Raw genomic sequence first — 27876 nt, forward strand, 5'->3', positions numbered from 1 at the left:
AAATTTCCAGTGATGGAGATTCCACAACCCGCCTAGGTAATTTATTCCAGTGCTTAACCACCCTGACAGTTAGGAAGTTTTTCCTAAAATCCAACCTAACCCTGCCTTGCTGCAGTTTAAGCCCATTGCTTCTTGTCCTCTCCTCAGAGGTTAAGAAGACCAATTTTTCTCTCTCCTCCTTGTAACAATCTTTTATGTACTTGAAAACTGCTCTCATGTCCCCTCTCAGTCTTCTCTTCTCCAGACTAAACAAACCCAGTTTTTTTCAATCTTCCGTCACAGGTCATGTTTTCTAGACCTTTCATCATTTTTGTTGCTCTTCTCTGGCCTTTCTCCAATTTGTCCACATTCTTCCTGAAATGTGGGGCCCAGAACTAAACACGATACTCCAGCTGAGGCCTAATCAGCACTGAGTAGAGCAGCAGAATTACTTCTCCTGTCTTGCTTACTACACTCCTGCTAATACATCCCAGAAGGATGTTCGCTTTTTTTTCAACAGTGTTACACTGTTGACTCATATTTAGCTCGTGGTCCACTGTGACCCCCAGATCCCTTTCCACAGTTCTCCTTCCTAGACATTTTGTATGTGTGCAACTGATTGTTTCTTCCTATGTGAAGTACTTTGCATTTGTCCTTATTGAATTTCATCCTATTTACTTAACACCATTTCTCCAGTTTGTCCAGATCACTTTGAATTTTAATCCTGTCCTCTAAAGCACTTGCAACCCTGCCCAGCTTGGCATCGTCTGCAAACTTTATAAGTGTTCTCTCTATGCCATTATCTAAATCAATGGACGTTAAGTGCCTAAATACCGTTGAAGATCAGAGTGGAACTGCCCAGCCCCTTGCACCATCGCAGGCGTGGAGCATGCTCAGCCCTAGAGCAGGGTTCCTCCGGTGGGGAAGCCCGTGCTGCCCATGCTGTGTCAGGGGCCTTCAGCCTGTAGGGCCAACAAGCGAGCTGATTTGAAAGGCTGCGTTCTGTGCTCTCGCTTCCCTTTCCCGCAGCAGAGGGCAGCAAGGGGTCACGCAGCCCTTCTCAGGTCTGGCTCCAAGGCTAGAGAGAAGCATGCAGAGGCAGCATCGGCCTCTTTGCCTGGCTCCCATCGACCCCGCTACTGTGGTGTTCCTCACTTGCAAATGGGGTCAGGCATCCACTGGGACCCTGCCCAGAGCAAGGAGGGCTTGCTGTGCCCAAGGTGCCGGCTCAGAGACACCAGCACCCCAAATAGGAAGTTTAGGATTCCCTGACTGTGGAGTCCAGGCCAGGGCTTAGGGAGACCCTGCGTGGTGAGACCAGGCAGCACGAATCATGAGTCAGAGAGAGTCACCAAGTCTCCCTGTGCCCTGCACCCCTGGTAGAGTCATTACAGCCCAGCCCCAGCTCTTCACTGCCATGGGGGCTGCTATCTGCAACACCACCCGGAGTTCTCAGCCTGGTCCCACCACGTCCCCCAAGCTGCCTAGGACCCCATTGTTCAGAATTCTGTGGGCCCCTGCCCAGGAGCCCTTGGTGTTGCTGCAATACACCAGGAGCCTTGGTGGGTGGGCCATCTGGGGTCAAAGTCCCCGCCAGAGTGCCTCCAAATCCGACCGTTTCCCGTGGCCACGGTGCACTCGCTGGCCCGAGCTGTCATCGACGGAGGGGTCAGACCGGCTCTGCCTCGTGAAGTGCACTGGGACTTAACTTAGCCCCCCAGGAAATAACGCCATTGCCCTGCGTTCTTCTTCCTGTGCTTTGTGCACTTGCCATGACTTGCTACAGACCCAGAGACTCTAATTCCTGGGGGGTCCCTTCCCAACCAGAAGGGCCTGTTTTTAGACGCACCCTTGGATTCCGTCGCCACCCCCAGCAAGTATTGGCAGGGCCTTGGTGAGACACTCCAGACCGGGGACTGCTCAGAGCAGGGAATCCTAGAAACCTGAAACCACAGGGTGAGAAGGGACCGCAAGGGTCATGTAGTCAACCCCCCTGCCGAGATGCAGGATTTGTTGTCTACAAGACGCTGGGACTCGCTTCCAAACTGGTTTGGATGCAAGCTGCCCATTCCCGAAAAGCCGTTGCTAAACGCTGGTGACCGTGCTACACCCTCGAGAGCAGCAGATGTGGGAGCTGCTCCTCAGGTGAGGAACTGAAGCTGCCCGTTCTCTGCGTACCAGCCCCTCCGCTCACTTGCTAACCCAACATGGCAGCAGCCGCGAAAGGGTTAATGCGGCTCCACTTTCCCCGTCTCTGCGACCGACAGACCCAGCACCCCAGAGCTGAACGTCATTCCCCCAAATGCCCCGTTGGCCCCTATTTCTATAAATGGACTGACGCAGGACCCCAGATCGGGAAACGTGCCCTCCCCGAGCCAGGTGCCGGCTCCGTTTAGGATCTGGCCCCTAGGGTTGGCAGGACCAGCATCACTGACCAGCTCCCTCCCCCCTGAGTTTGGGTCTGAACTGGATCCCAGCTGTCCCCGATTTCTGTAGACGGGCAGACCCAACCCCCTGGCTCCAAACGCTCCTGCAGTTTTGTAGAGGCTCAGAGCCGACCGAACTTTGCAGCTAGCTAAACCCCAGCTCTGGGGAGGCCCGTTCCCCACCCCAATCCCCACCCCAGCTGCCCCCGCCCCGTTCCTCCCACACAGCAGAGTCCCCGCTCTTTGCTGGAGCCTGGACATTTGTTAGCAATTAGGACTGGCGGGAGGGAGCGGGGAGCAGCCTGTCTTCTCCAGCACATACTTTGTGTGTCGTATTCCGGTGGGCGAGCTCGGGCGGAGAGAACTCCGACGCTGGCTCGCCCCAGCCAGCCCCCCAGGCCGCGGCCATGGGAGGAGTGGAGGCTGCCAGGGGAGACGGCGGGGCACGGACCCGCTGCTCGGGGTGGTTTTGAAATAGCGAGGAAGTTGATCTGGGCTGCCGACCAAGGAGCAAGAGCAAGAGAGAGAGGAAAGGGGGAGCCAGGAGGAGCCAGGATCATGCACTCGGCTCGTTGAAGCCAAGCAGGCCAGACGGGGATGCCCACGAGGAGAGGCGACCCTGGCTCAGAGCACTAAGGGGGGTACGTGTCGGCAGGGAGGCGGCTGTGGGGCCTTTCCCATACAGGGGCTGACCAGCCTCCCTTCCTGGGCGTTTCTCTCCCCAGAACCCGCTTGCTTGGACGGAGCAGCAGCTCCCGGCCCCTCCGTGCCCCTGACGAGAGGACCATGAAAGGTGAGTTCTGCACCCGGGTACAGCAGCCCCTGCAAGGTACAAGGTGCTCTTTTGTCTCCTGGCTGCCCTGGGCGAGGTGGGAGTATCCAGCCCAGGGTTAAGGGGACCGGGGAGGCAGCTGACCGGGAATGGACCCAGTGAATTGGGGGTGCTGAAAGTGGGGTGGTTGAGGAGAAACAGATTCACAGATCCCAAGGCCGGAAGGGACCCCCTGCTCTGAGCCTCCCTGTCTAACACAGGCCAGAGAACCTTCCTCGGTATAGACATTGCATTGAATTCAGATACAGAATTGGGGACAGCAAGGGGGGCAGACAGGGGTCGGGGAGAGAGCGTTTGGGAGCAGAGAGGGGAGGGGACAAGGAATAGTTTTGTGGTATAAGGTGGGGAAGGGGCTGAGACACTGGGGTCAGGAGCTGAGAAATCCCCTCCGACCAGCCCTCACTGTCCCAACCCCCCTGCTCCATCTGCCTGTGGCAGGATCCTGAAGAGGGAGCCCCAGCGCGGATCCAGGGCGTCCCCCATCCCTGTGCCAAGGACGTCATCCCTTCAGTGCTGTGTGTGTCCATGGGGACTGGTGCAAGATCAGCCATGCGAGGAGCTGCCTTCCCTTCCCCCAGGGCCAGCCGCTGCCCTCCCCACCCCTGTCAGCCCTGCCTGTCGAGCAGTGGTGAGCAAGGATGCTGTGCTCTGGTACTGCACACCATCCACGCTGCCTAGAGGGATTCATCCTTCCTGGTGCGCAGGAGAGCATATGGCAGGCTGCCAGCTCCGGGACGGGGCTTGGGAGTGAGTTTGTTCCGGGCCTGGGAGGATGGAAGCTTCTCTGTTTGCATCTTAGCTCACAGGGATTTCTGAGTGCCCGCCTGGCAGCCCCCTGCCGCCCTGTATCCTCTGATGGCGCTGCAGTATCTTCGCCCCTGCTCAGAGACACTGGAGAGCATTGCGACCCCGGGGGAAGGGGTGCTTAGAGGGCTAGGTGGCGGGTTTGCAAGGTCCTAAAGCTGCAGTTTCCCTGCCCAGGAAGGTTAATACAGGAGAAAGGGTTTGCGATGGTAACATGCTTGGATGCCGTGATAATGGGGGCCGGGTAAGGACCCGACAGCCACATGGGAGGGTTGGCTCCGCCTTTTGTCTTTTCAAGGCAGATAAACTGAGTTCCATGCAGCACGATCCCTCCACCCCAGAGCGGGCTGCACTGCCTGCATACAATGTGTAAAGCTCGCTAGGGTCAAAGGCAGAGTTTAGGATGATGACGGTGGCTGATTCTCATCGGAGCGGGTCCAGCCATTCCCCCACCACCCCGCAACTATAATGCCGGCCATGGAGAAATGCCGTGCCCCAGGTGCTGGGAGGCAGCATGGGCACGTTCCAAACTGGCCGCCCAGAAATAACCATCCGAGGGCTGAGAGTTCCAGCTAAACTGTAAACTTGCTGCCCGGTGCACTCCATCAGATGGCAAATATTTGAGCCGCTCGCCACGGTGGTGCATGTGTGATGGAGAGTCAGAGGGCAGCTTTCCTGCCTTGGCAAATGACACGCATGGCCAGGCTCCGACAGCCCCTGTGTAAAGGAGAGGGAGTTTTTTAAACTGGTGCTAAATGCAACCCTGTCAGAGGCTGAAATTCAAGCCCCGTTGAATATCTGTTTGCAAAGTCTGTGGAGTCACACATGGAAACCTGGGTTAATTTAGCGCTCGAGAGCATTTGCTCAGAACACTGCAAGCATTAACTAGGAATCAGGAGCACAGGTCTGGAAAACCTGCCTTACAATGAAAGGATTCAGGAGCTTGCTCTGTTTAGTTCATGGAAGGGAAGGCTCAGAGGTGACCGAGTCAGGGTAGGTATGTTCCTACTCAGGGAGAAGATCTTTGATATTAGGGAGCCCTTCAAGCTATTGGCAAAGGCAGAACAAAGTCTAATGACTAGGGGTCGAAGTTAAAGCCAATTCAAGGATAATTAACCTTTGGAACGATTTACCAAGGGTTGGTAGTGCATTCATAGAATCATAGAAATTTGGGACTGGAAAGGACCTCGGGAGGTCATCTAGTCCAGTGCTCTGCCTGAGGCAGGACTAAGTATTATCTAGACCAGAGGTTCTCAAACTTCATTGCATCTTGACCCCCTTTTGACAATAAAAATTACGACATCGCCCCGGGAGGGGGGAACCGAAGCCTGAGCCAGCCTGAGCCCCAAGTTGAGGGGGGACAGACGGATGGACAAATCTGAAGCCCAAGGGCATCAGTCCCAGGCAGGGGCCTGTAATCTGAGTTCTGATGCCCAGGGCTAAAGCCCTCAGGCTTTGGCCCCGCACAGTGGTACTCGGGCTTCAGTGTCAGCCCCAGACCCCAGCAAGTCTAAGCCAGATTTGGTGACCTCATTAACATGTGGTCGTTTGAGAACTGCTGATCTAGATCATCCCTGCCACGCATAGGCGCTGACTCCGTGGGTGCTCCAGGGCTGGAGCACCCACGGGGAAAAATTAGTGGGTGCTCTGCACCCACCGGCAGCCAAGCTCTCCACCCTCCCATGCCCCACCTCCTCGTCCTCCCCTGAGCACATGTGTCGCCGCTCCTCCACCTACCTCCCAGTGCTTCCTGCCCGGCCGCCACCAAACAGCTGTTTGGTAGCATGCTGGGAGGGACAGGAATGTGGCGTGCTCAGGGGAGGAGGCGGGGAAGACGCGAGGCCAGGATTTGGAGAAGGAGTCGGAATAGGGGCAGGGAGGGGGCGGAGTTGGGGTGGGGACTTTGGAGAAGGGGTTGGAATGGGGGCAGTGGTGGAGTCGGGCGGGGGGGGACAATGGCAAAGGGGGGTTGAGCACCCACCGGTGGGAGCAGAAATTGGTGCCTATGTCTAACCTGCTCTTAAAAACCTCCCTTGACAGAGATTCCACAGTCTCCCTCAGCAATTTATTTCAGTGCTTAGCTACCCTGACAGGAAGTTTTTCCTAATGTCCAACCTAAGTCTCCATTGCTCCAGTTGAAGCCCATTGCTTCTTGTCCTGTCCTCAGTGGATAAGGAGAACAATTTATCACCCTCCTCTTTGTACACACTTAAAGACCATTATCGTGTCCCGCCTCAATGTTCTCTTCTCCAGACTAAACAAACCCAACTTTTTCAATCTTCCCTTGTAGGTCATGTTTTCTAGATCTTTAATTATGTTTGTTGGTATTATCCACAAACTTTATCAGTGTACTCTCTCTCTGCCATTATCTAAATCATTTCTGGAGATATTGAACAGAACCAGACCCAGAATAGATCCCTGTGGGACCCCACTCATTATGCCCTTCCAGCCTGGCCTGGACTATTGGTAACTACCCTCTGAGTATGATTTTCCAACCAGTTGTGTACCCACCTTATAGTAGCTCCATCTAGGTTGTATTTCCCTAGTTTGCTCATGAGACAATCACATGAGACAGTATCAAAGGTCTTACTGAAGTCAAGAGAGATCATATCTCCATCACTGACAATTTTTCACTCGCGAGTGGATGTTTTTTTAAACAGCTGGTCTAGTTCAGACAGGAAGTAGGGCCTGTGTGATGCAGGTCAGACTAGATGATCACAACGGTCTCTGCTGGCTTTAAAATCTGCAATTCTCTGAGTCTAGGCAACATCCACACCCAACCCAATCCCAGTCGTCAGGCCCATTAGCATCGGGACACAGTCGGACCACTCACTCCCGCACGCTCCCTTCAATTCAACCAATAGGCAGCTTCAGTCAAAAAAGCAAACGGAATGCTGGGAATAATTAAGAAAGGGATAGAAATTAGGACAGAAAATACCATGTTGCCTCTGTATAAATCCATGGGACTCCCACACCTTGAATACTGCATCCAGATATGGTCGCCCCATCTCAAAAAAGTTATATTGGAATTGGAAAAGGTTCAGAAAAGGGCAACAAAAATGATTAGGGGTCTGGAACGGCTTCCGTATCAGGAGAGATTAATAAGACTGGGACTTTTCAGCTTGGAAAAGAGATGGCTAAGGGGAGATATGATAGAGGTCTATAAAATCATGACTGGTGTGGAGAAAGTAGATAAGGAAGTGTTGTTTACTACTCCTCATAACACAAGAACTAGGGGTCACCAAATGAAATTAGTAGGCAGCAGGTTTAAAACAAATAAAAAGAAGTATTTCTTCACACAACGCACAGTCAACCTGTGGAACACCTTGCCAGAGGATGTTGTGAAGGCCAAGACTATAACAGGGGTCAAAAAAGAACTAGATAAATTCATGGAGGATAGGTCCATCAATGGCTATTAGGCAGGATGGGCAGGGATGGCATCCCTAGCCTCTATTTGCCAGAAGCTGGGAATGGTTGACGGGGATGGATCACTTGATGATTACCTGTTCTGTTCATTCCCTCTGGGGCACCTGGCATTGGCCGCTGTCGGCAGACAGGATACTGGGCTAGATCGACCTTTGGTCTGACCCAGTAGGGCCATTCTTATGTTCAGTGCACACATCAGAGGACTGAAAATCACACTTAATAATCCTGACCTCCCACTGCTGCATTAATTATAGCTTAAGGACTGGTATTATCTTCAGACCACACTCCTAGCTTCTCCACATCCAATAAGTGAGCCAGAGAAGCAGTATAGAGTTGCAGGACTGCTCAGTGTCTTTCACCTTATCAGGAACATGAGTGTCTTCCATCGAATTTACATGTATAGTTGACATGGACTCATGTGCACCATTTCATACGTGTTCATAATATGCTGTCCAAGTAAATAACAGAAGAACTAGGTCTGAGTTATGGTTGAGCATTGGCAAGTAAGTTGTCAGTTGCTTGATGCTTTGCGTGTCCCATTTGTACAGTGTTCGGCTTGGCCTCCTCATTTGTGTTCCTGGATGGATGCAGAGAGAGGAGAAAGACCTGAGAGGGGAAGCATGCCTCGTGGTTAGGCCACACACAGGACATCTCAGCTGCTGGATTCTATTCACAGCCCTGCCATTGACCTTACTTTGTGGTCTTGGGCAAGTCATGCTCCCCCATGCCTCAGTTTCCCCATCTATGAAATGACACTGGCCTCCCAGTGGTGGGCTGGGAGGCTCCATGTTTCTCATAACAGCCCTTTGCCATCTTCCAGTGGCAGTGCTGTGGAAATGCAAAGTGTTATTCTTTGTGGTGGCAGTTTGCTTCTGGGATTTTTCAGATGCTAACGCTAAGAGGGACCCTTTATGATCATCTAGCCTGACCTCCTGAGAACCTCACCCAATACTTTACACGTCCCATTACTGTTGGCGGGAATTGTCCTCTTCTCTCTCTGTCTCTCTGCGGGGAGAGCACAGTCGGAGCTCTGTGGAGGGAGCAGCTACGTTGTACCCCGGAATCTGTTACGGCTGGGTCTTGCTGGGGCAGGGCATCTGGCTCCAATGACCAAGGCAAAGCACCAGGGTTAATGCCAGGCAAACTGACCTCATGGCTCTCGGGTGATTACAACCCGCTTTGGCCTCGCCTCCCAGCTTGACACCGTGCCCTGACACCACTGAGAGGTGGGGTGTGTGCCCATTCGGGGCTGCAGGCTGCCTTGATGTCGTCCACAGAGGGGGAACAGAAGGTGGAGGAGCGGGATGGCTGCGCAGGTGACTGTGAGCGATATGTGCACCCTGGGAAGGTCTCTGGTGAGATCACAGGCATCAACAGAGCACGAATCAATTGGCTTTTTGATTCAATCACAACCAGAAGACCACTTGCTGGGTTGTTTTGTTAAAAATACCTGACCGACCACACATTAATATAATCACACACAGGATTAAAACTACAAAAATTAAAATCTTGTATACAAATAGTTTCCTCTCCCCTCCTGGGTGTTTGTTTGGTAACATTTGGCCTTGCTAGAGATCAGGTGTTGCAAAGAGAGACAGATGAAATGTTTGTGAAGGAGCCTGTGAACGTGCAGAACTCACCCAGTTTTGCGAGGGGTTATAAAGCCGCACTTGGGCTGGGTATCCTCGTAATGTGGGTGTTATGCATCCACAGAGGATAAGTGCTTACTAGTGGCACCAGATAATGGAGTTACTCCTTAGCTCAAGTCTGTGCTTTGGTGCTGAAGGTTGTTGGTTCAAACTAAGCTCTCGGACCACGGTGCAGGAGGGTTTTTCCATCTTGTGAACCTAGATCGGCGCAAACCTGCGACTAATTTATGGAGTCACATCAATTATATGCCTTGTTCTCAGCTCACCTCGGGTTTACACCGGTGTAGCTCTTCTGATGTCAGCGGGGTTAGTTACTCGGGAATTACACAGGTATAACTGAGAACAGAATCAAGCCATGTGTCATTTTCAGTTCTGCATGGTTCATGAGTCAAGGGCCATGTGAGAGAATCTCCGCGGAATTTGTAAATCTCAAAACCTGCAGTTTTGACCGTTCCTGTAGAATGAATAGAAAGTAGCGTTGATCACAGAATGAAAACAGTAACTCAGGTTTGCGAACCTACTCACAGGTAAACGACTGGCCTTTGTCCACAGAAAGCTATTGCAAATGTCACAGTGTTTCCTTGGTTATTTTTGTGCCTTTCTAGTTTTGATATGAAACCTGGGGATTTTGACGGAGTTTTTGCACTTTGAGATTAGAGCTTTGGGATGGAGCCAGCTGCAGATCAGAACTGCAGCAAGTTTTCATAACCCCCATATTGCAGAACTTCCCCGGGCCCTGGTTAAGGGAGAGAATCTTTTTTTAGCCTTTACAATTTCACTTCCAAGCAGTAAATTACAGATTGTTCTTTCTTCTTGATGGGTAGAATTCTGGCTTTGGCAGGGGATTCAGCCACTCAGCATGAAACTGACTCTCAGCTATTTGCATAGTTTGATCCTATTGGCTAAACCGTCCTGTTTCATGGTAATTACATCAAAGCCGTAAGATGTGGCTCTTTCATGTGCTAGAAATCTCAGTGGAATTTTTTTGGACATATCTGTTAAGTAAATTTGGTTACATCCAAGACTGACAGATGGTTCCTAGCTGTCATCTGACTTCCCTGGGCAGTAGGACTGATCAGGAAAATCAATGTTCATGTAATTCCCTAATTGATTAGACATCTGTCTAGACCTTGGTAGCCAAGTGGGAAATTCCCATGTCCATGGAAAGACAGTAAAAATCCTAATTACATAAATCTAATTTAACCTCTGAGGTTTTTCCCCCCCTACACCCTGTAATTTAAAAGAAACTCCAAAGCATGTTGTCAGAGTCAATGTAGCCTGTAACCTACCTATGACTGTACTCAGGGAGAATGCTAAGAATTGGGGTTCAGATCCAGAACAATGTACAAACTGTGCTCCAGATGGATGTTAATAAACACCACTTTTTATTACCTCCAGGGTGACATTCCAACCCTAATGGGGCACAGGTCATCTGTCAGCAAGGGCTGCTGCAGAAATGCATCCCATCCTTTGACTCTTTAAAGCACAACATCTTGTAATGAAGAAGCCTCTGGACATGGCACTGTCTAAAGTAAGACACTTAGTTGGGATGAGGCTAAGCCAAAATCCTGTCTATGTTCAACATTCTCTCCCCAGCAGCCCTGGAGTTTAGTGGGAAGTGGTTTGAAAGCACAATCTGTATTTCACAGTTGGCTCTCCCGTGTTTTTGACATGCCAAGGCGAAACCCCAGTCCAACCACCCTCAGAACCCACTTCCGAATGTTACGGCTCAGGAAATATTTGGAAGCAGATTAGGCCTCATTAGTGCCTTTATTCAATGCAGCGACTCGATGATGAGGAGCTGAATTGTGCATATTATCTGCAGTGTCAGGGGAAATTAGACTCAGGCGAGATCTCTTTTTTCCCCTTTCCTGTCCTGTGACCGTTCTCGTGTGAAACAAAACACGCTACAGAGGCAGTGAGCGGCCTGGATCGCTCCTTGTGTATTTCAGTCTTTCCTTGTCTCTATGATTAATTTACCAGCCTCTCTAGGTCAAGGGGAGAAAGGAAGATGTGTCATTCTTTCCTCAGCATGCATGTGTTTGCCCATAACAGCATGTTGTACGTTACCAAGAGAGATGGATTTGGTTCAGATACAGGTGAGGTTTAGGGAGTCCCCTGTGATGAAATTTTGCAGGATTTCGGTTCCGTCCAACCCAGACCTGGGGAGCAGATCCTTGGGACAAGTCGGGATAAGAAGCCATTTGCGGGGCATAGCCAGAGGGACTTGACTGCATCTTCTCATTTGTGAACAATGCCACCACGTGTTCTGCCCTGCCCTTTGGTTCTGGATCTGACCCAGCAGGGCTGCCCAGGGTCTCAGTCTGCATGGGAGGAGAGCCCTGCAGATTCTGAATGAGAGAGGCTGGATTTAGGGGGGGATTTTGAAAGGGGCCTTCCGCTTTCTAATGACGCTTTGAGGAGGACCCAGGTCAATGGGGCCAGACCCTCAGCTGCGCCGGTTCCCCTTGACCCCCCGGGCCCTCTCCACCCAGGAGGGGTTGAAGCCTTGCTCCCTGCACTGGTCAAGAACTTGGGGGTGATAACTTGAGCCCCTCGAGGAGTCAGGATGGGGCCCTCCATCTTTCAGCATGGGAGATACGCCAGGTTCTTCCTTCCTGCTGGTTAACAAGAAACCCCAGTGGGCTGGTCCCTTCACAAACACCTGCACTGTTCAGGGCTCAGTGCGAAGGAAGTGTTGGCTAGTGCACTGGGCTGGAACTCAGGAGATACGGTGTCTCTTCCTGGCTTTGCTGCGGCCTCTTGGGTGAGGTGCTAGATCTCTGTGTGTCTCTGGGCCCCAGCTATAAAATGGGGTTAATCATTCTGTCTTTTCTCCTTAGAGTGTGAGATGGGCAGGGCAGGGCATGTTCTTTACTGTGCATGTGTACAGCACCTAGCGTCCCTGATCCACAAAACAACAACTGGGCCAAATCCAGCCCTGGTGCCACGACTGGAGTTAAGGGCTGGCTCCAGCCCAGCCCATCAGCTGACCCCCTCCAACACCCCACTGGCCTGGCGTGGGAGTTTGTAACAGAAGGTGACATGCGGAAAAGGACCTAGGGGTGACAGTGGATGAGAAGCTGGATATGAGTCAGCAGTGTGCCCTTGTTGCCAAGAAGGCCAATGGCATTTTGGGATGTATAAGTAGGGCAGCGAGCAGATCGAGGGACATGATCGTTCCCCTCTATTTGACATTGGTGAGGCCTCATCTGGAGTACTGTGTCCAGTTTTGGGCCCCACACTACAAGAAGGATGTGGATAAATTGGAGAGAGTCCAGCGAAGGGCAACAAAAATGATTAGGGATCTAGAACACATGAGTTATGAGGAGAGGCTGAGGGAGCTGGGATTGTTTAGCCTGCAGAAGAGAAGAATGAGGGGGGATTTGATAGCTGCTTTCAACTACCTGAAAGGGGGTTCCAAAGAGGATGGCTCTAGACTGTTCTCAATGGTATCAGATGACAGAACGAGGAGTAATGGTCTCAAGTTGCAGGGGGGGAGGTTTAGATTGGATATTAGGAAAAACTTTTTCACTATGAGGGTGGTGAAACACTGGAATGCGTTACCTAGGGAGGTGGTAGAATCTCCTTCCTTAGAGGTTTTTAAGGTCAGGCTTGATAAAGCCCTGGCTGGGATGATTTAACTGGGATTTGGTCCTGCTTCGAGCAGGGGGTTGGACTAGATGACCTTCTGGGGTCCCTTCCAACCCTGATATTCTATGATTCTATGATGAGGAGAGCAGATCAGAAGGGGCCGGGTGGCGGGCACATCAACCCTGTGGCTGCTGGAGGCCTCCGGTCAAATCCCGATTCATTCGCCGTGGGAACGTGGGTCTGGGTCGTGTCGAAGCCCTAGCAACCTTTTTGTCTGTTGCACAAGCTCAGTATGTGATTGGCAGCCTCTGCCCAAGAACAACGGGAAGAGGGGGCTGCGGGTCAGGATTGAGGGGCACTGGCAGAGCTGAGGGTGGGGAGCCCCAGCTGGGGTAGCAGGGGCTGTGGGTCAGTGTCCATCCTGGGGCTGGTGTCCCAGAGTAGGACTATGTCAGGTCTGGTGTTCTCCCCCTCTCTGATGAGTGGCTTTGGCCCAGCAGGGGTGCTTCTCGTGGTTCATCTAGAGAGCGCTGCCTCAGCTAGAAATATAAATGCCTCCTATTCGAGCAGATACTTAGCACTTATCTTTATTGAGCTTCACAAAACATTCAGCTAGGGCAGCGTCCTGTCCCCACCAGTGACTGGTCCCAGCTGCTTCAGAGGAAGATGCAAGAAATGCCCTGGTGAGCAATTATGGAATAACTTGCCCAGAGGGGAAGTTTCTTCCCAACGTCCATCAATCAGGGATTCCCCTGAAGCAGGAGAGTTTATATCCCTTATCCCTTTTTCTGTCCTGTCTAATGTATTGGGGTTATTCTCATTATCCATCTAAACGCACGAGCCTGCTAAGCCCTTGGCCTCAGTGCTATCTTGTGGCAAGGAGTTCCACAGGTTAGTGTGCATCATGGGAAAGCCAGTCCTGAGGCTGGGAGCAAGGCTGTGTCTCCTTGAGGGGGGGACCCAGACAGGGGTAAGGGGCCGGGGCTGAAGCCACAGCTGGGGGCGGGTGTGGGGCAAGGAGTGGAGCCCTGGGCAGGGGCCAGCAGCTGGGACCCCACATGCAGGGCCAAGAAGTGAGCCCCAGCCGTGGGGCTGGGCGCGGGGCCCCAGGCCTGGGGCCAGCGGTAGGGGAGCGGGGCCAGCGGCCAGGGCCCCAGGAGCAGAGCCCCGGGCACAGGGCTGGTATTGGGGCAGTCCCTGGGAGCAGAGGGCTGGGAGCGGGGGTGGGGCCGGCATGGGGCCAGCGAGCGAGGGCCAGCGGCCAGCGACTGAGACCCAAGCCCCACATGAGCTGAGGGGTTCGGGAGCAGAGTGTGGGCAGGGGTCCAGGAGCAGGGCATAGGGGCAGGAAGCACCTCCAGGTTTTATGCATGGAGCCAGCAGCTGGGGAGTGGGGCCAGTGGCCCCACATAAAACAAGGGGGTGCTGCAGCACCCCCTGCACCTCTACTTCTTGTGCATATGCCGGGAAAGCGTCTTGCTCTCAGTAACCTGGGGTCAAAGATGCACATGAGCCCGAGCGCTTTCCCCGCAGTCCGGGATAGGCTCCAGTGCATTGGAGTCAGGATCCCGGGATTAATCTAGCCCTTGATGGTTGCCAACAGGCTGAAAGGCTTTAGGACCCAGCAGATGTCTACAGGCAGAAGAGCAATGCTGGGAACAGGACAGGCTCCTTCCCTGTTGCTGAGCTGAGCCCAACCAGTGGCTGGCACGGAAACCTGTGGGACTGCAGCTCGCTCTAGCTAACTGCAGCTGCTGGGAACGTGCGTCACTTGTTTAGAAACAAAGCGGAGCTCGGACGGTGTGTTTTCCAACGCAGCCTGCCTGGGCGTCTTCCCACCTTCCAAACCGCCTGGCTGGCCCGGGAGGAAGCTCGAGGGAACTGAGCCCAAAGGAGTTTATGGGAGAAAGGCCCAAAATAGATCGTAACCATGGACCCAGCTTTGCACCTTCCACCGCCAGCTGGCTTCTGCTGCCCCTACTCAGGCCGAGTGGCATCCACTGGAGCCCTTTGTAGAGTAAGGGGCTACGCAGGGTGGGGACGGGTGGCACAGTCTGGCCCTCTGCCGTCACGGCTAGTGATTCCGTGGAGCAAAGTCAGGGAAAGCTCTGAAGCATCTGCCTGTCTTTCAGAAGAAGACCTCATTGGAGAAGACGACGACATGCCATCCTTCAGATACAGACCAGACGGTGAGGGCACCGACCGGCCTGGGAAGTTCGGTGCATGTGAAGGCCCATCAGGTGTCGCCCACTCCATTCCCCGTGGTCAATGCAGGGATGCTCCCTAGATGCTCGCTCCACATGGCGAGGCCCCGAGGCTGTGACGTGCTGTATGGGGGAGAACTTTAATTAGCCCAGGTGCCCATAACTGAGGGGGAGGGAGGGAGGGAACCAGGGCCTTGTCTTGGGGAAGGGTGTGAAGAAGGCGAGCAGTTTTTGTTCCCTGAATGGTGGCCTTTTCCCTCTGCTGGCGGGCAGGTGTAGGAGAGCAGAGACAGGAGTAGCTTGTAGTGTCCGGAGTCGAGACGCGAAAGGACCCTGGGGTTCTCCAGTTCCCAGATTCACTCTCAGTCTGCACAGTTGCTGAGCCCTGGCTCGGGCTAGGCAGTCACGGAGGGGGGCTGCTGCCTATATGGCAGGGGGGTCCCTATGAAGTCCCACCAGCCTGAGGCATCTGTCAGTACCATCACCTAATGGAAGGGCAGGGACTGCCCCAGGTCCTGTGCTCCGGGCTTGATGCTTGCTCTCTGGAGAAGGGAGCCCAGCCAGCTGGGTTCAGAGCCCTCGGCCAGCCCTGGAGAACCCCGATCTCTCCTCACTTTGGCTAGAGGAGGTGACTGAGGAGATGCTCAGGGCAGGCTCTGACAAGTGGGCTTCGGCCCTGGCTGGCTGGGACCCTAGGCCTGGGGTTTTTGAAAGTTTTTAGGCACCTCAGGGTGCTTTTAAAAATCCCCCTCAGCACCCGGCTGCGTCTTGAGCTGCCCAAAAACCTGTACAAACCCGGCCCTCGTCATGGCCAGGCAGGGGCAGAGCAAATGCATCCAGGCCTAGTCCTCGGCCCACCAGAGTCAGTGGGAGCCTTTCCATTGCGTTCAAAGGACGTTGGCCTCCAGCCCCGTGTCCTGTCCACCCCCAGCTAGCTAACCCCAGCATTGGTTGTGCCCCGGCTGGAGCGGGCGAACGGCTCCTACCCCAAAGCCTGGGCCGTGCCAACCCATGGGACTGTTATCCCAGAGTGGGCGACTGCAGGCTGCAGGGCAGGATCCTTGTTCATAGCCTTTGAAAGAGGGATGCGGGGGAGGGACTCTCTAAACGAAGGACACAGAGCCAGGAGGAGGCAGAAACACGGCGTTTTTCCTTTCTTTACCCTCTCTCCAGCTCTGCCGTTACCTCAGGCTCCCAGCCTGGCCTTTCTGCTGTCAGTACCAGAGGGGACCCAGGGAGATGCTCTTAGATCTGGTGGACAAAATGGGTTGATTTGTGGGGGACGTCCTTGATTCTACCCTCTGCTTAAAGAGATCCACCGGATGGCGCTGCGCAGCCAGCTGATGGGATGTAAATAGGGTTAGCTGCCCCAGAGCTCACAACCGGGAGGGCCGTGTGTGGCAGGGTGGGGGCGAACAGAGGGGCTTGAGGGGTGCATCCTTCCTGCCCATCTGCGGAGGGTGGACTCCAGGCCTTGTGCCAGAAAAGTCCAACCTTCCCTTCTCGCCTTTGTCCGTGTTCAGGCAGGACACGGACCAACTGCAGCCGGTGCCAGAAGAACCTGTCGCTCCAGACCTCTGTCAAAGGGCTGTACGTCTTCTGCGTCTTGCTGATCATCGCCGTGATGGTGCTGGCGTCCCTGGGTGAGCGCAGCCTCGGGGGACCTGACTCCCTTTTCCTTCCTGCCTGCCCCTCCCCAGGAAACACGAGCGGACCAGCGTAACACGGGATTTCCCTGCCTGGGAAACCCACCTGGTCACCATGGGGCTTGGAGGATTGTAATAATCGTGGTATTTAGCTCTTGAAATCCTCACATCACAAAGGTGGGGGGTGGGCGGGGGAGAAAGACAATCACCCCCGTTTTACCCATGAGGAAACTGAGGCACAGAGGGGAAGTGACTTGCCCAAGCTCATGCAGTGGATCAGTGACAGAGCTGGACTAAAACCTGGGTCTCCTAACACTAGGGCCTGAGCCACTCGCCTGCTCGGGTTAAGTATGCATGTGCATCCCTGACATCACTAGCAGATAGAATCCAAACTGCTTTGCTGTGTGTTATAGCCCCTCTACTGCTAACAGAGACTCCCCTTTAGCTATGGCAGCAGGGGCCTGGGCTTTGGGAGCAGAAAGCTCTGGGTGCTGTCCCCACTGCTGCTGTGAAGTTCTGAGTGTGGCCATATGCAGCCAGTCGTAAAGCCCAAGATTTATGGTGTCTATGTTCCCGCAACTGCTCCAGCAGCCACTCGTGGGTAACGGGGCTTGCTGCTGCAGGGATTTGTTATATGCTGCAGAGCCCTCATGCCATAGAGACATAAGAACGGCCATACTGGGTCAGACCAAAGGTCCATCTAGCCCAGTATCTGGTCTTCCGACAGTGGCCAATGCCAGGTGCCCCAGAGGGAACAAACGGACCAGGGAATCATCAAGTGATCCATCCTGTCGCCCATTCCCAGCTTCTGGCAAACAGAGGCTAGGGACACCATCCCTGCCCACCCTGGCTAATAGCCATTGATGGACCTGTCCTACATGAACTTATCTAGTTATTTTTTGAATCCCGTTATAGTCTTGGTATTCACAACATCCTCTGGCAAGGAGTTCCACAGGTTGACTGTGCGTTGTATGAAAAAATACTTCCTTTTGTTTGTTTTAAAATTGCTGCCTATTAATTTCATTTGGTGACCCCTAGTTCATAACAATGACCAGCTCCAATCCACTGCCTGAACACTCATAATTCAGTCCCACCCATCAGCCCTCTTATATCACAAGTGCTCCCCTTTGCCTCCTACCATCACCATCTAGCTGTGTCTGTTCCCTCGCTGTCCCTCAAGCCCTTGCAGGGCCAGGAAGAGAACCCAGATCTCCAGTGCCCCGGGCACTAGACAAGCACCCGTCCAAACCAAGCCAGCATCCAACCCCCTCTCCATCCCCTGATTCTCAGCACAGAGCTCATGGTCTGAGACCCAGCGAGCATCCCGGCAGGGCACTGCTCACCAGTGAGCCTGGCATCTTGGTCTTCTTGTGGCTGCTTCTGTGGGAAAGCAGAATGGCTCCCCTGACCTGCAGCCCACCGGGGAGCAGAGAACCTGGAGACAATGCCCTGGAGAAATTCCGCAGTCGCAGAGTAGGTTTCTGCCTCCCACAACAAGCGAAGACCACCCACAGTCCCTCAGAGCTGTAGGCCAGAAGTTTTGCCCGGGAAATCTCTTGTTTGGGACAGGGCTTTCGTGCCAGTTAAGCACAGTAATTGGCCGGGTGGTTTCCTTTCGGCTTGTTTTGCAGTGTTTTATTTTGGGCAGAGAGCTGCCAGATCCCACAGCCCTGGGTATAGGAGGAACCTCTGCTTGAGCTCCGCTCTCTCACCAGCTGCGAGGAGCTAAGCATGGGTGGCCTGGAACAGCCCTCTCCTCCCTGCTCTATGGAAGTTCCTACACACCCTGGGCTTCTCCTCCTCCCCAGCTAGGATGGGCCACCAGAACACAGGTCTTCTCCATGGATCCCTGCCATCTGGCTGGCCCACTGCACCAGGGGAGTGGAGGCCTGCTGGGCTGGCCCTGCAGCACCAGCTGGCTGCCACGCTGACATGGTGAGGCAATCTTGCCATGCTGTGCGATGACTGCTCCACAGCCAGGCTGCCCGCAGAGACCGGCCGGCTGGACCTGACCCAGCTGCAGTCTGTGCTGATGCAGTACAGTGCCATTAGATAGGGCCTCATCCGGCACTGGGGTAAAGGGGCTTCCCCTTCCCTGGGCATCCCCGAGCAGGGGCCTGGCACATTCCTTGGGCTCCGAGAAGCTAGCGGGGGGCGGGGGCAAAGAGAGGCTAAATCCATTAACGATTGTGAAGAGCCCAGATACTGCGGTGATGGGGGCCCTGCAGGTACCTGCGAGAGATTAGATAGAACAAACAAGTTGTTTTGTCACAGATGATGGGGCCAAACCAAGAGCTGGATCCAAACTCACCACCTTCGCCGTAGAACTGCATCCACTTACAGGGAAGCTGCTCCCGCGGGCATCAGGGTGGGAGCTGGGAACACAGGCCTGGCCGGGCCCATCTGGGTCATCGAGTCTTCTCCTGGGCCTCCCCATCCTGGAATCCCATTTGTACAGTTGACAAGCTCCGTCTTCAGCCCAGCTAGGTTGTTAATCCCATGTCTCTGCAATGGGCCAAACCAGAACCTAGCACCCGCAGCCTGGGGGGCGCCTATTCCCAGATCTGAACCTGAACACGCCCAGTCAGGGGCTGAGTCAATGGTCAGACTTAACGCGCTTGAGACAGCGCTTCGGGCTGGGACCTCCGATCCAAACCCAGAACCTCTCCTGACCCTGTCTGCCCGCCAGCACCCGTCCCTTCTCCCCTGGCCTGCAGAGCCCTGGTGCAGCAGCTCAACGAATGCCCCAGCGTAGGTGACCTTTCCCTGGTCCATAACCTTTCCCTTTCCAAACTCCTGAAGAAGGGTTGGCTTCCCTTGGCGGGTCTGATTCCCGCCCGCTCTGGGCTCCTTGCCCACCCCGCACTCCAGAGCAGCAGGAGGCTAGTGTCGTTTTAGCCTTTGGCTGCCGCTCCCATTTGTCATCCCATGAAAATTGCCTCCATAATCAGGTTTGGACGGGAAGAGGCCCACCACAGAGTCATGATATGGGAGAAGCTCTTGGCAAAGGGAGGTGATGTGGGAGACAGCGTTTCTGCAAAGCTGACACAGGGGTTGGCTCGCTTGGCACGGGTTGGAAACGCCGGGTGGTCCTTTGTAGAAATAGCATGAGTGGGCCAGACCCCAGCTGGTACAAAGTGGCCGAGCGCTGTTGACTTCCACGCAGCTCCCCCCGATTTCCACCGGCTGAGGGTGCAGCCCCGTCAATCCCACCCACCCAAAGGATTCGAGCAAATCCTTTCCAATGCTGGCTCCGCTTTCTCCTCCCCTTGTTACGCTTCAGCAACGGCTGGCCGCTCCAGCGCCTTGGAAGGTTTCCCGCATGTCCAGCGCCCATTACAAATAGACATTCTCTGGTCACGTTCATTGCTTGTAAATTACATCTAGGAGGAAATCAGCAGAGGGAGATGGATGGGGAGCCGCCGCTGCTCCCACTGGAAAGTGAGCAGCACCCAGCATGGAAATGGCTCTTGCCCCCGGGGGCCAATATTCACACACACACACACACACACACCCCTGCTCTCTCTTAACCACGAACCTGGTCTGGATCATGTCTGTGTTGAGCTGCACAGACCCCGGTGCCCATCCCCAGTGGCTGATCCGATTGCAGGGTCAGACCTGCCTTGGTAAGAAAGGCAGAGGGGAGAGGAAGAATCTGCCCCAGGTTTAGGGTTAGGCAGATTCTCATGCTTCAGAGCTTCTGCTGGTCACCTGCAGGGGTCAGGAAGGGCTATTTTCCCCCTCAGTGTATTCTGGTTTGGGTTTTTTTGTCTCCTTCCTCTGAAGCCGCAGGTTTGGCCACGGCTGGCGAGAGGTTTTGTGGGCAGGAGCTGGGTGGGGCTAGTTGCCTGGGATACACAAGAGGTCAGGTAGCTGATCCGGTGATCCCTTCTGGCCTTAGGCTCTAGGATGGGTGGGATGAGAGATTTCCAGGTCAGAAGTGGCCTTAGACCGTAAGATCCTCTGGGCACAGATGTTGAGCTTCATGCCAGCACCAAGCAGGTGCCCAGTGCCACCATCCTGATTTACACCACTGTGCACTGGTGTCATGAGGACTTGTCTCTCTGTTTAGTGCCCGGTGCTCTTGGGGGGGCTACAGAAGCATCCCTCATTCCCTGGGGGTTGCTGAGCTCCTGCGGAAAAGCAAGCCTATTCGGAAAGCTCCTTGTGCAGAGGGCAGGGTTCTTTCTGCTTGCGGTCCTTATATGGCACTGGAATGGGGTCACCACTCACCACCAGCACATCTAGGTTGGGGGGTGTCGCTCCGGCCATGTCAGGTGCCCCCTGGCTGCTTGGCGCTTGCTCCGCAATAGCCTTTCTGCAGGTAACTTCGCCCTCCGGCCAGCCCATCACTTAGACCACCCCTTCCGGGGTTACAAAGTCCAACCAGATTCCTGCCCGAATGCTGGTGCCAGCCGGTGTTCAACCCTTCTAGCTCTGTACCATTGCACCAGTGGCTGGCAGGGGTACCCAGGCCTGCATGCTACATGGGTTCCAGCCAAGGTCCTTAGCCCCATCCCTGTTTCCTTGGGCTCCTTCCCTATCTTCTCTCTCCTGCTTCTGGGTTCACCACTGGAGCCTTCCCCACTCCCCATAGCTACTACTTCCCCCCTGCTGGCTACTGGCCAGATGCCTTACTCCAGGGCAGGATCCCCGGACTTACCCTCCTGCTGCGTTTCCTCCTCTTCCTGGATGCCTCTTGGAGCAACTGCAGGCCCCTTCTGCTTTCAGCCTCTTGGCTTTATGGTGCTGGCCCAGCCCTTCCCCGGCTGGGTTTTGCTCTCAGTTAGCCCTGGCCCTCCCTCTCTCAGGTGCCACCAGGTAACCTAACTGGTTTCTCAGGCCCTTGCTAACTCTGTCAGGACTGGTGTGGGGTGCACACCCCATCCCAGGCGCTCATCACCCTGGTATCACAGCACCTCACAATCTTTATCCTCACTACCCCTCTGTGAGGCAGGGCAGGGCTGCGATCACCATTGTACAGATGGGGAAACTGAGGCACAGAGCGATTGAGTGACTCTCCTGAGGTCACGCAGGGAGTCTACAGCTGAGCAGGGACTTGTACCCAGGTCTCCCCAGTCCTAGACTGGTGGCCTAACCACTGGACCAGCCTTTCTCTTGTGGGGCCTGCAGTGCATTTGGCTTTGAACTGAATAATAAATAATTCTTCATCTTAAATACTGTATCCAGTTCTGGTTGCCCCATCTCAAAAAAGATATATTAGAATTGGGAAAAGTACAGAGAAGGACAACAAAAATGATTGAGGGTATGTAACACCTTCCATGTGCAGAGAGACGTTAAAGACTGGGACTTTTCAGCTTGGAAAAGAGATGACTAAGGGGGGATATGATGGAGGTCTATAAAATGATGACTGGTGTGGAGAAAGTGAGTAATGAGGTGTTATTTACCCCTTCATGTAACACAAAAACCAAGGCTCCCCCAATTAAATTAACAGACACCAGGCTTAAAACAAACTAAAGGAAGTACTTCATCACATAACGCACAGTCAACCTGTGGAACTCATTGCCAGAGGATGTTGTGACGGCCAGAAGTATAACTGGGTTAAAAAAAGAACTAGGTAAATTTATGGAGGATAGGACCATCAATGGCTATTAATCAAAATGGTCAGGGGGCAATCCCACGCTCTGGGTGTCCCTAGACCTCCAACTGCCAGTAGCTGGGGCTGGACGATGGATCACTCAGTAATTGCCCTGTTCTGTTCTGTTCATTTCCCCTGAAGCATCTGGCACCGGCCACTATCAAAAGACAGAATACTGGGCTAGATGGACCATAGGTCTGACCTAATATGGTAGTTCTTATATTCTATGTTCTTAATCTCATCACAAAAAGATATCAAGTTAGCTTGACAGGATCTATTTTCCGTAAAAACCCATGCTGATTGGCATTAATGACATTACCCTCTTTTATTTTTTTATTAATCGAGTCCCATATCAGCTGCTCCATTGTCTTCCCTGGAATCGATGTCCGGCTGACTGGCCTATAAATACCTGGGTCATCCCATTTGTCCTTTTTAGCTATTGGCCTGACATTAGATTTCTTCCAGTCTTCTGGAACTTCCTCAGTGTTACAAGACTTATTGAAAATCTACATTAGTGGTCCAGTGAGCTCCTCAGCCAGCTCTTCTAAAACTCTTGGACCCACTGATTTAGAAATGTAAACTTTTGAAGCTGCTGTTTAACATCCTCCTGAGATACTAGTGGAATGGAAAGAGTGTTATCATATGTTGAGATTGCATTGTCTGCTTTTTCCTCAAATACAGAATATAAATATTTATTGAACACTTCTGCCTTTTTTACGTTACTATTGACAGTTCTACCATTTCCATCTAGTAATGGACCAATACCATTGTCAGGATTCTTTTTGTTCCTAATATACTTAGAAAACTCCTTATTGTCCTTAACTCTGCTGGCCATGGATTTCTCCATGTGTCCCTTTGCGTCCCTTATCATTGTTCTCCAATACCTAGCTTATGATTTATTTTCATTACTGTCAACTTCCACTTTCTTCCATTTCTTATATATTCAAAAGATTAGAGGTCAGGACTTTAGCTGGTGTAAATGTATGCCAGCTGGGCATCTGACCCCATTGATTTAAATGGAGCTATGCTTATTTACACCAGAGAGGAATCTGGCCCCATTGAGTTCAGAGGAGCTTCATCAGTTTCTAACAGCTGGGGATTTGGCCCAAAATGTCTGCTAATGCTAAAACCGACTAACAGCTCTTTCTATTGGAAGAGAATCCATTTCGGACAAATTGGTTTCCAGAAAAATATCATTATTCACTCACTTTACCTAGAAGAGCTGAAAGCACAGACCACCCCCCATATTCCCATCTCTCTTCCCCGCAGTCTTTAAGAAGGTCAATTCCATAGCCGATGACATCAGCTCGACCCAGACTTACTATGAGAAGAAGATCGTGTCTGTCCAGGAGAACCTCCAGGAGCTCGGTGAGTGTTCTGATCCCCACGGAGCACTGGCCCCATTATATCTCCTTACCATGGGCTGCGAACCCTCGGGCAGCAGAGTAGCCCTTGGAGTTCAGGGACTTTGCGGGGTCACTACTCAGATGGGATTAGGGGGGTTGGTGGTCAGTGGTGCAAGCACCGTATGGGAAGGGCAATTCTGCTGCCAGTCAGCTGGGTGGAAGCTGCTGTTTGCTCTAGCAGTTGGAAGGGGGCTGGTGCAGGGAAGGTCTTACAGAGCCTTCAGTGTGAGCCTCTATCCTGACTGGAGAAAGAACTAGGAGGAAGTCCGAGGGGGAGGAGGGAAGGCCTACATCTCTCCCATAATTTCCTTGTAAAAGTTCCTGTAGGAAATATGGGAAAGCTGGATCATAATAATCCTGAGCACACTCTATGGGTCGATGGCAAAGTGTGTTCCAAAGGCAGGTTAAGTATCACTATCCTTGTTTTACATGTGGGGGAAACTGAGGCACATAGTGATAGGTGACTTGCCCAAAGCTGTGCAGGGAGTCAGTGTCAGAGCTGGGATTAGAACCCAGGCAGTCCTGGTTCTTGGGCCTCCCCCACTGTAGAGATCTGTAGTTTGCCCACATGTGGCTTAGCAGTACCTGTGTCCAACTAGTAGGAATCCCAGAGCACATGGGGAGAAGAACGTGTTGTGGAGAGAGCCTCGCAGACACCGGGGTCTAGTCCGAGGGGGATGTGTCCATTCTCCACAGCTGACTTGTGTGTCATTGCTTGGCGCACAGCATGACAGAGCTATGTATCTCTCGTTCAGATCAGAAATCCTCGGGAAACTGCTCCTTTTGCCACGACACAAGGCAGCTGGGGCAGGAGATAAGCAAGTTGCAGGAAGAGCTGGAGGAGATTCAGAAGATGCTCTTGGTCCAGGAGATCCTGCTGGACCGGACCTCGCAGAGTTACCAGCAGCTCTCATCCACCAGCAGCAAGATCACCAGTGAGATGGACGGCTGCTCATTCTCCATCCGGCAGGTCAACCAGACCTTGGGGCATTTCCTAGCCCAGGTGAGAGGCTGGCAGGCAGCCACCTCGGCTCTGGATGACTCCCTGAAGGGGCTGCTGCAGGAGCGGTACGACGTCAAGGCGGTGGTGGAGCAGATGAACTTCACGGTGGGGCAGACCTCGGAGTGGATCCACGCCATCCAGCGGAAGATGGACGAGGAGACGCTGACACTGCAGAAGGTCGTGACCGAGTGGCAGAACTATACCCGGCTCTTTGGAAGCTTGAGGGCCACCTCCTCCAAGACCAGCGAGCTGGTCAAGAGCATGCAGGCCAGCATGAGCTTGGCCTCGCAGAGGATCAGCCAGAACTCAGAAGGCATGCATGACCTGGTGTTACAGGTGATGGGGCTCCAGCTGCAGCTGGATAATATCTCCTCCTTCCTGGACGACCACGAGGAGAACACGCACGACCTGCAGTACCACACCAGGTACACGCAGAACCGGACGGCGGAGCAGTTCGAGACCCTGGAGGGGCGCATGACCTCCCACGAGATCGAGATCAGCACCATCTTCACCAACATCAACGCCACAGACAGCCACGTGCACAGCATGCTCAAGTACCTGGACGACGTGCGGCTCTCCTGCACCTTGGGCTTCCACTCCCAGGCCGAGGAGATGTATTACCTGAACAAGTCCGTCAGCCTGATGCTGGGCACCACGGACCTGCTGAGGGAGCGGTTCAGCCTGCTCAGCGCCCGGCTGGACTTCGACATCCGCAACCTGTCCATGGTCATGGAGGAAATGAAAGTGGTGGACGTCAGGCACGGGGAGATCCTGCGCAACGTCACCATCTTACGAGGCGAGTTGCACGTGGGTACATCTGGGCCGGGGCTCGAACCCGGGACTGCCAGCGGTGAAGGACCAGGCCCCTGGGGTGGAAGAAGTAGCAAGCTCATAAAGCTCTTCTGTGGTGGCGACCCACGCGAGTGTGTGTGCGTTCACCAGGGAGCCCAGGGGGGAAACTGAGGCAGCAGACAGGTGACCCAAATGGGGGAGCTAGCTCTTGTTCTGTGTCTGAATGGGAGGATTTTGGCTGCAGACAGGGGCTTTTGGAGGTATCTTGGGCCACTGGTTCTACCACAAATATCTCAGGGCCGTGATTTCAGAAGTGATGAGTGATCTTTGGTGCTTGACAGGAGACACTTGAAGGGGCCTGGTTTTCAGTGGTGGGGAGGGGGCTCAGCGCTTGCGGGCCCCTTTATGGTGTCTCCAGCCGGGCTCCCCACAGCCCTAGCCGCTGTGACGTGCTCGGCCCTGGGCAGCTGGGGTAACCGCTGCTGCTGCTGTGGGTGGCACCCACAGCACAGAGGGAAACCACGGCCTGCCAGCGCCCTGGTGAAAACAGGGCTGGAGCCCACACGTCACAAACACACACACCTCACCCTGCACCTCCCCCACCCTCCACTCCCCACCAAGAGACACTCACCCCCCCACCGTAACACACACATCGCCCTGCACCTCCCCACCCCTCCACTCCCCACCAAGAGACACTCACCCACCCACCGTAACACACACATCGCAATGCACCTCCCCACCCCTCCACTCCTCACCAAGAGACACTCACCCCCCCACCGTAACACACACCTCGCAATGCACCTCCCCCACCCTCCACTCCTCACCAAGAGACACTCACCCCCCCACCGTAACACACACATCGCCCTGCACCTCCCCCACCCCTCCACTCCTCACCAAGAGACACTCACCCCCCCACCGTAACACACACATCGCCCTGCACCTCCCCACCCCTCCACTCCTCACCAAGAGACACTCACCCCCCCACCGTAACACACACATCGCCCTGCACCTCCCCCACCCCTCCACTCCTCACCAAGAGACACTCACCCCCCCACCGTAACACACACATCGCAATGCACCTCCCCACCCCTCCACTCCTCACCAAGAGACACTCACCCCCCCACCGTAACACACACATCACAATGCACCTCCCCACCCCTCCACTCCCCACCAAGAGACACTCACCCCCCCACCGTAACACACACATCGCAATGCACCTCCCCACCCCTCCACTCCTCACCAAGAGACACTCACCCCCCCACCGTAACACACACATCGCCCTGCACCTCCCCACCCCTCCACTCCTCACCAACAGACACTCACCCCCCCACCGTAACACACACATCGCCCTGCACCTCCCCCACCCTCCACTCCTCACCAAGAGACACTCACCCCCCCACCGTAACACACACATCGCCCTGCACCTCCCCACCCCTCCACTCCCCACCAAGAGACACTCACCCCCCCACCGTAACACACACATCGCAATGCACCTCCCCACCCCTCCACTCCTCACCAACAGACACTCACCCCCCCACCGTAACACACACATCGCCCTGCACCTCCCCACCCCTCCACTCCTCACCAACAGACACTCACCCCCCCACCGTAACACACACATCGCCCTGCACCTCCCCACCCCTCCACTCCTCACCAAGAGACACTCACCCCCCCACCGTAACACACACATCGCCCTGCACCTCCCCACCCCTCCACTCCCCACCAAGAGACACTCACCCCCCCACCGTAACACACACATCGCCCTGCACCTCCCCACCCCTCCACTCCTCACCAAGAGACACTCACCCCCCCACCGTAACACACACATCACCCTGCACCTCCCCACCCCTCCACTCCCCACCAAGAGACACTCACCCCCCCACCGTAACACACACATCACAATGCACCTCCCCACCCTCCACTCCCCACCAAGAGACACTCACCCCCCCACCGTAACACACACATTGCCCTGCACCTCCCCACCCCTCCACTCCTCACCAACAGACACTCACCCCCCCACCGTAACACACACATCGCCCTGCACCTCCCCCACCCTCCACTCCTCACCAAGAGACACTCACCCCCCCACCGTAACACACACCTCGCAATGCACCTCCCCACCCCTCCACTCCTCACCAAGAGACACTCACCCCCCCACCGTAACACACACCTCACCCTGCACCTCCCCACCCCTCCACTCCTCACCAAGAGACACTCACCCCCCCACCGTAACACACACCTCGCAATGCACCTCCCCCACCCTCCACTCCTCACCAAGAGACACTCACCCCCCCACCGTAACACACACATCACAATGCACCTCCCCCACCCTCCACTCCCCACCAAGAGACACTCACCCCCCCACCGTAACACACACCTCGCAATGCACCTCCCCCACCCTCCACTCCCCACCAAGAGACACTCACCCCCCCACCGTAACACACACATCGCAATGCACCTCCCCCACCCCTCCACTCCTCACCAAGAGACACTCACCCCCCCACCGTAACACACAC

At 54.2% G+C, this 27876-nt stretch overlaps 1 protein-coding gene across 4 annotated transcripts in view; it reads left to right on the forward strand.

Annotated features, from left to right (window-relative positions):
* The first annotated feature begins 2665 nt into the window (after nt 1–2665).
* SCARA3 (scavenger receptor class A member 3) overlaps nt 2666–27876 on the forward strand; it is a 33124-nt gene continuing 7913 nt past the window's right edge. Inside the window, exons 1-6 of one of the 4 annotated variants that reach the window (XM_048846030.2) lie at nt 2666–3046; nt 3131–3198; nt 14843–14899; nt 16438–16557; nt 23429–23527; nt 24321–25364. In XM_048846030.2, coding sequence (XP_048701987.2) covers nt 3192–3198; nt 14843–14899; nt 16438–16557; nt 23429–23527; nt 24321–25364 — 1327 coding nt within the window. In that variant the 5' untranslated portion in view covers nt 2666–3046; nt 3131–3191. The other 3 variants (XM_048846031.2, XM_075126286.1, XM_048846033.2) reach the window with 3 other exon arrangements.

Source organism: Caretta caretta, chromosome 3, assembly GCF_965140235.1.
Source record: "Caretta caretta isolate rCarCar2 chromosome 3, rCarCar1.hap1, whole genome shotgun sequence".
NCBI lineage: Eukaryota > Metazoa > Chordata > Testudines > Cheloniidae > Caretta > Caretta caretta.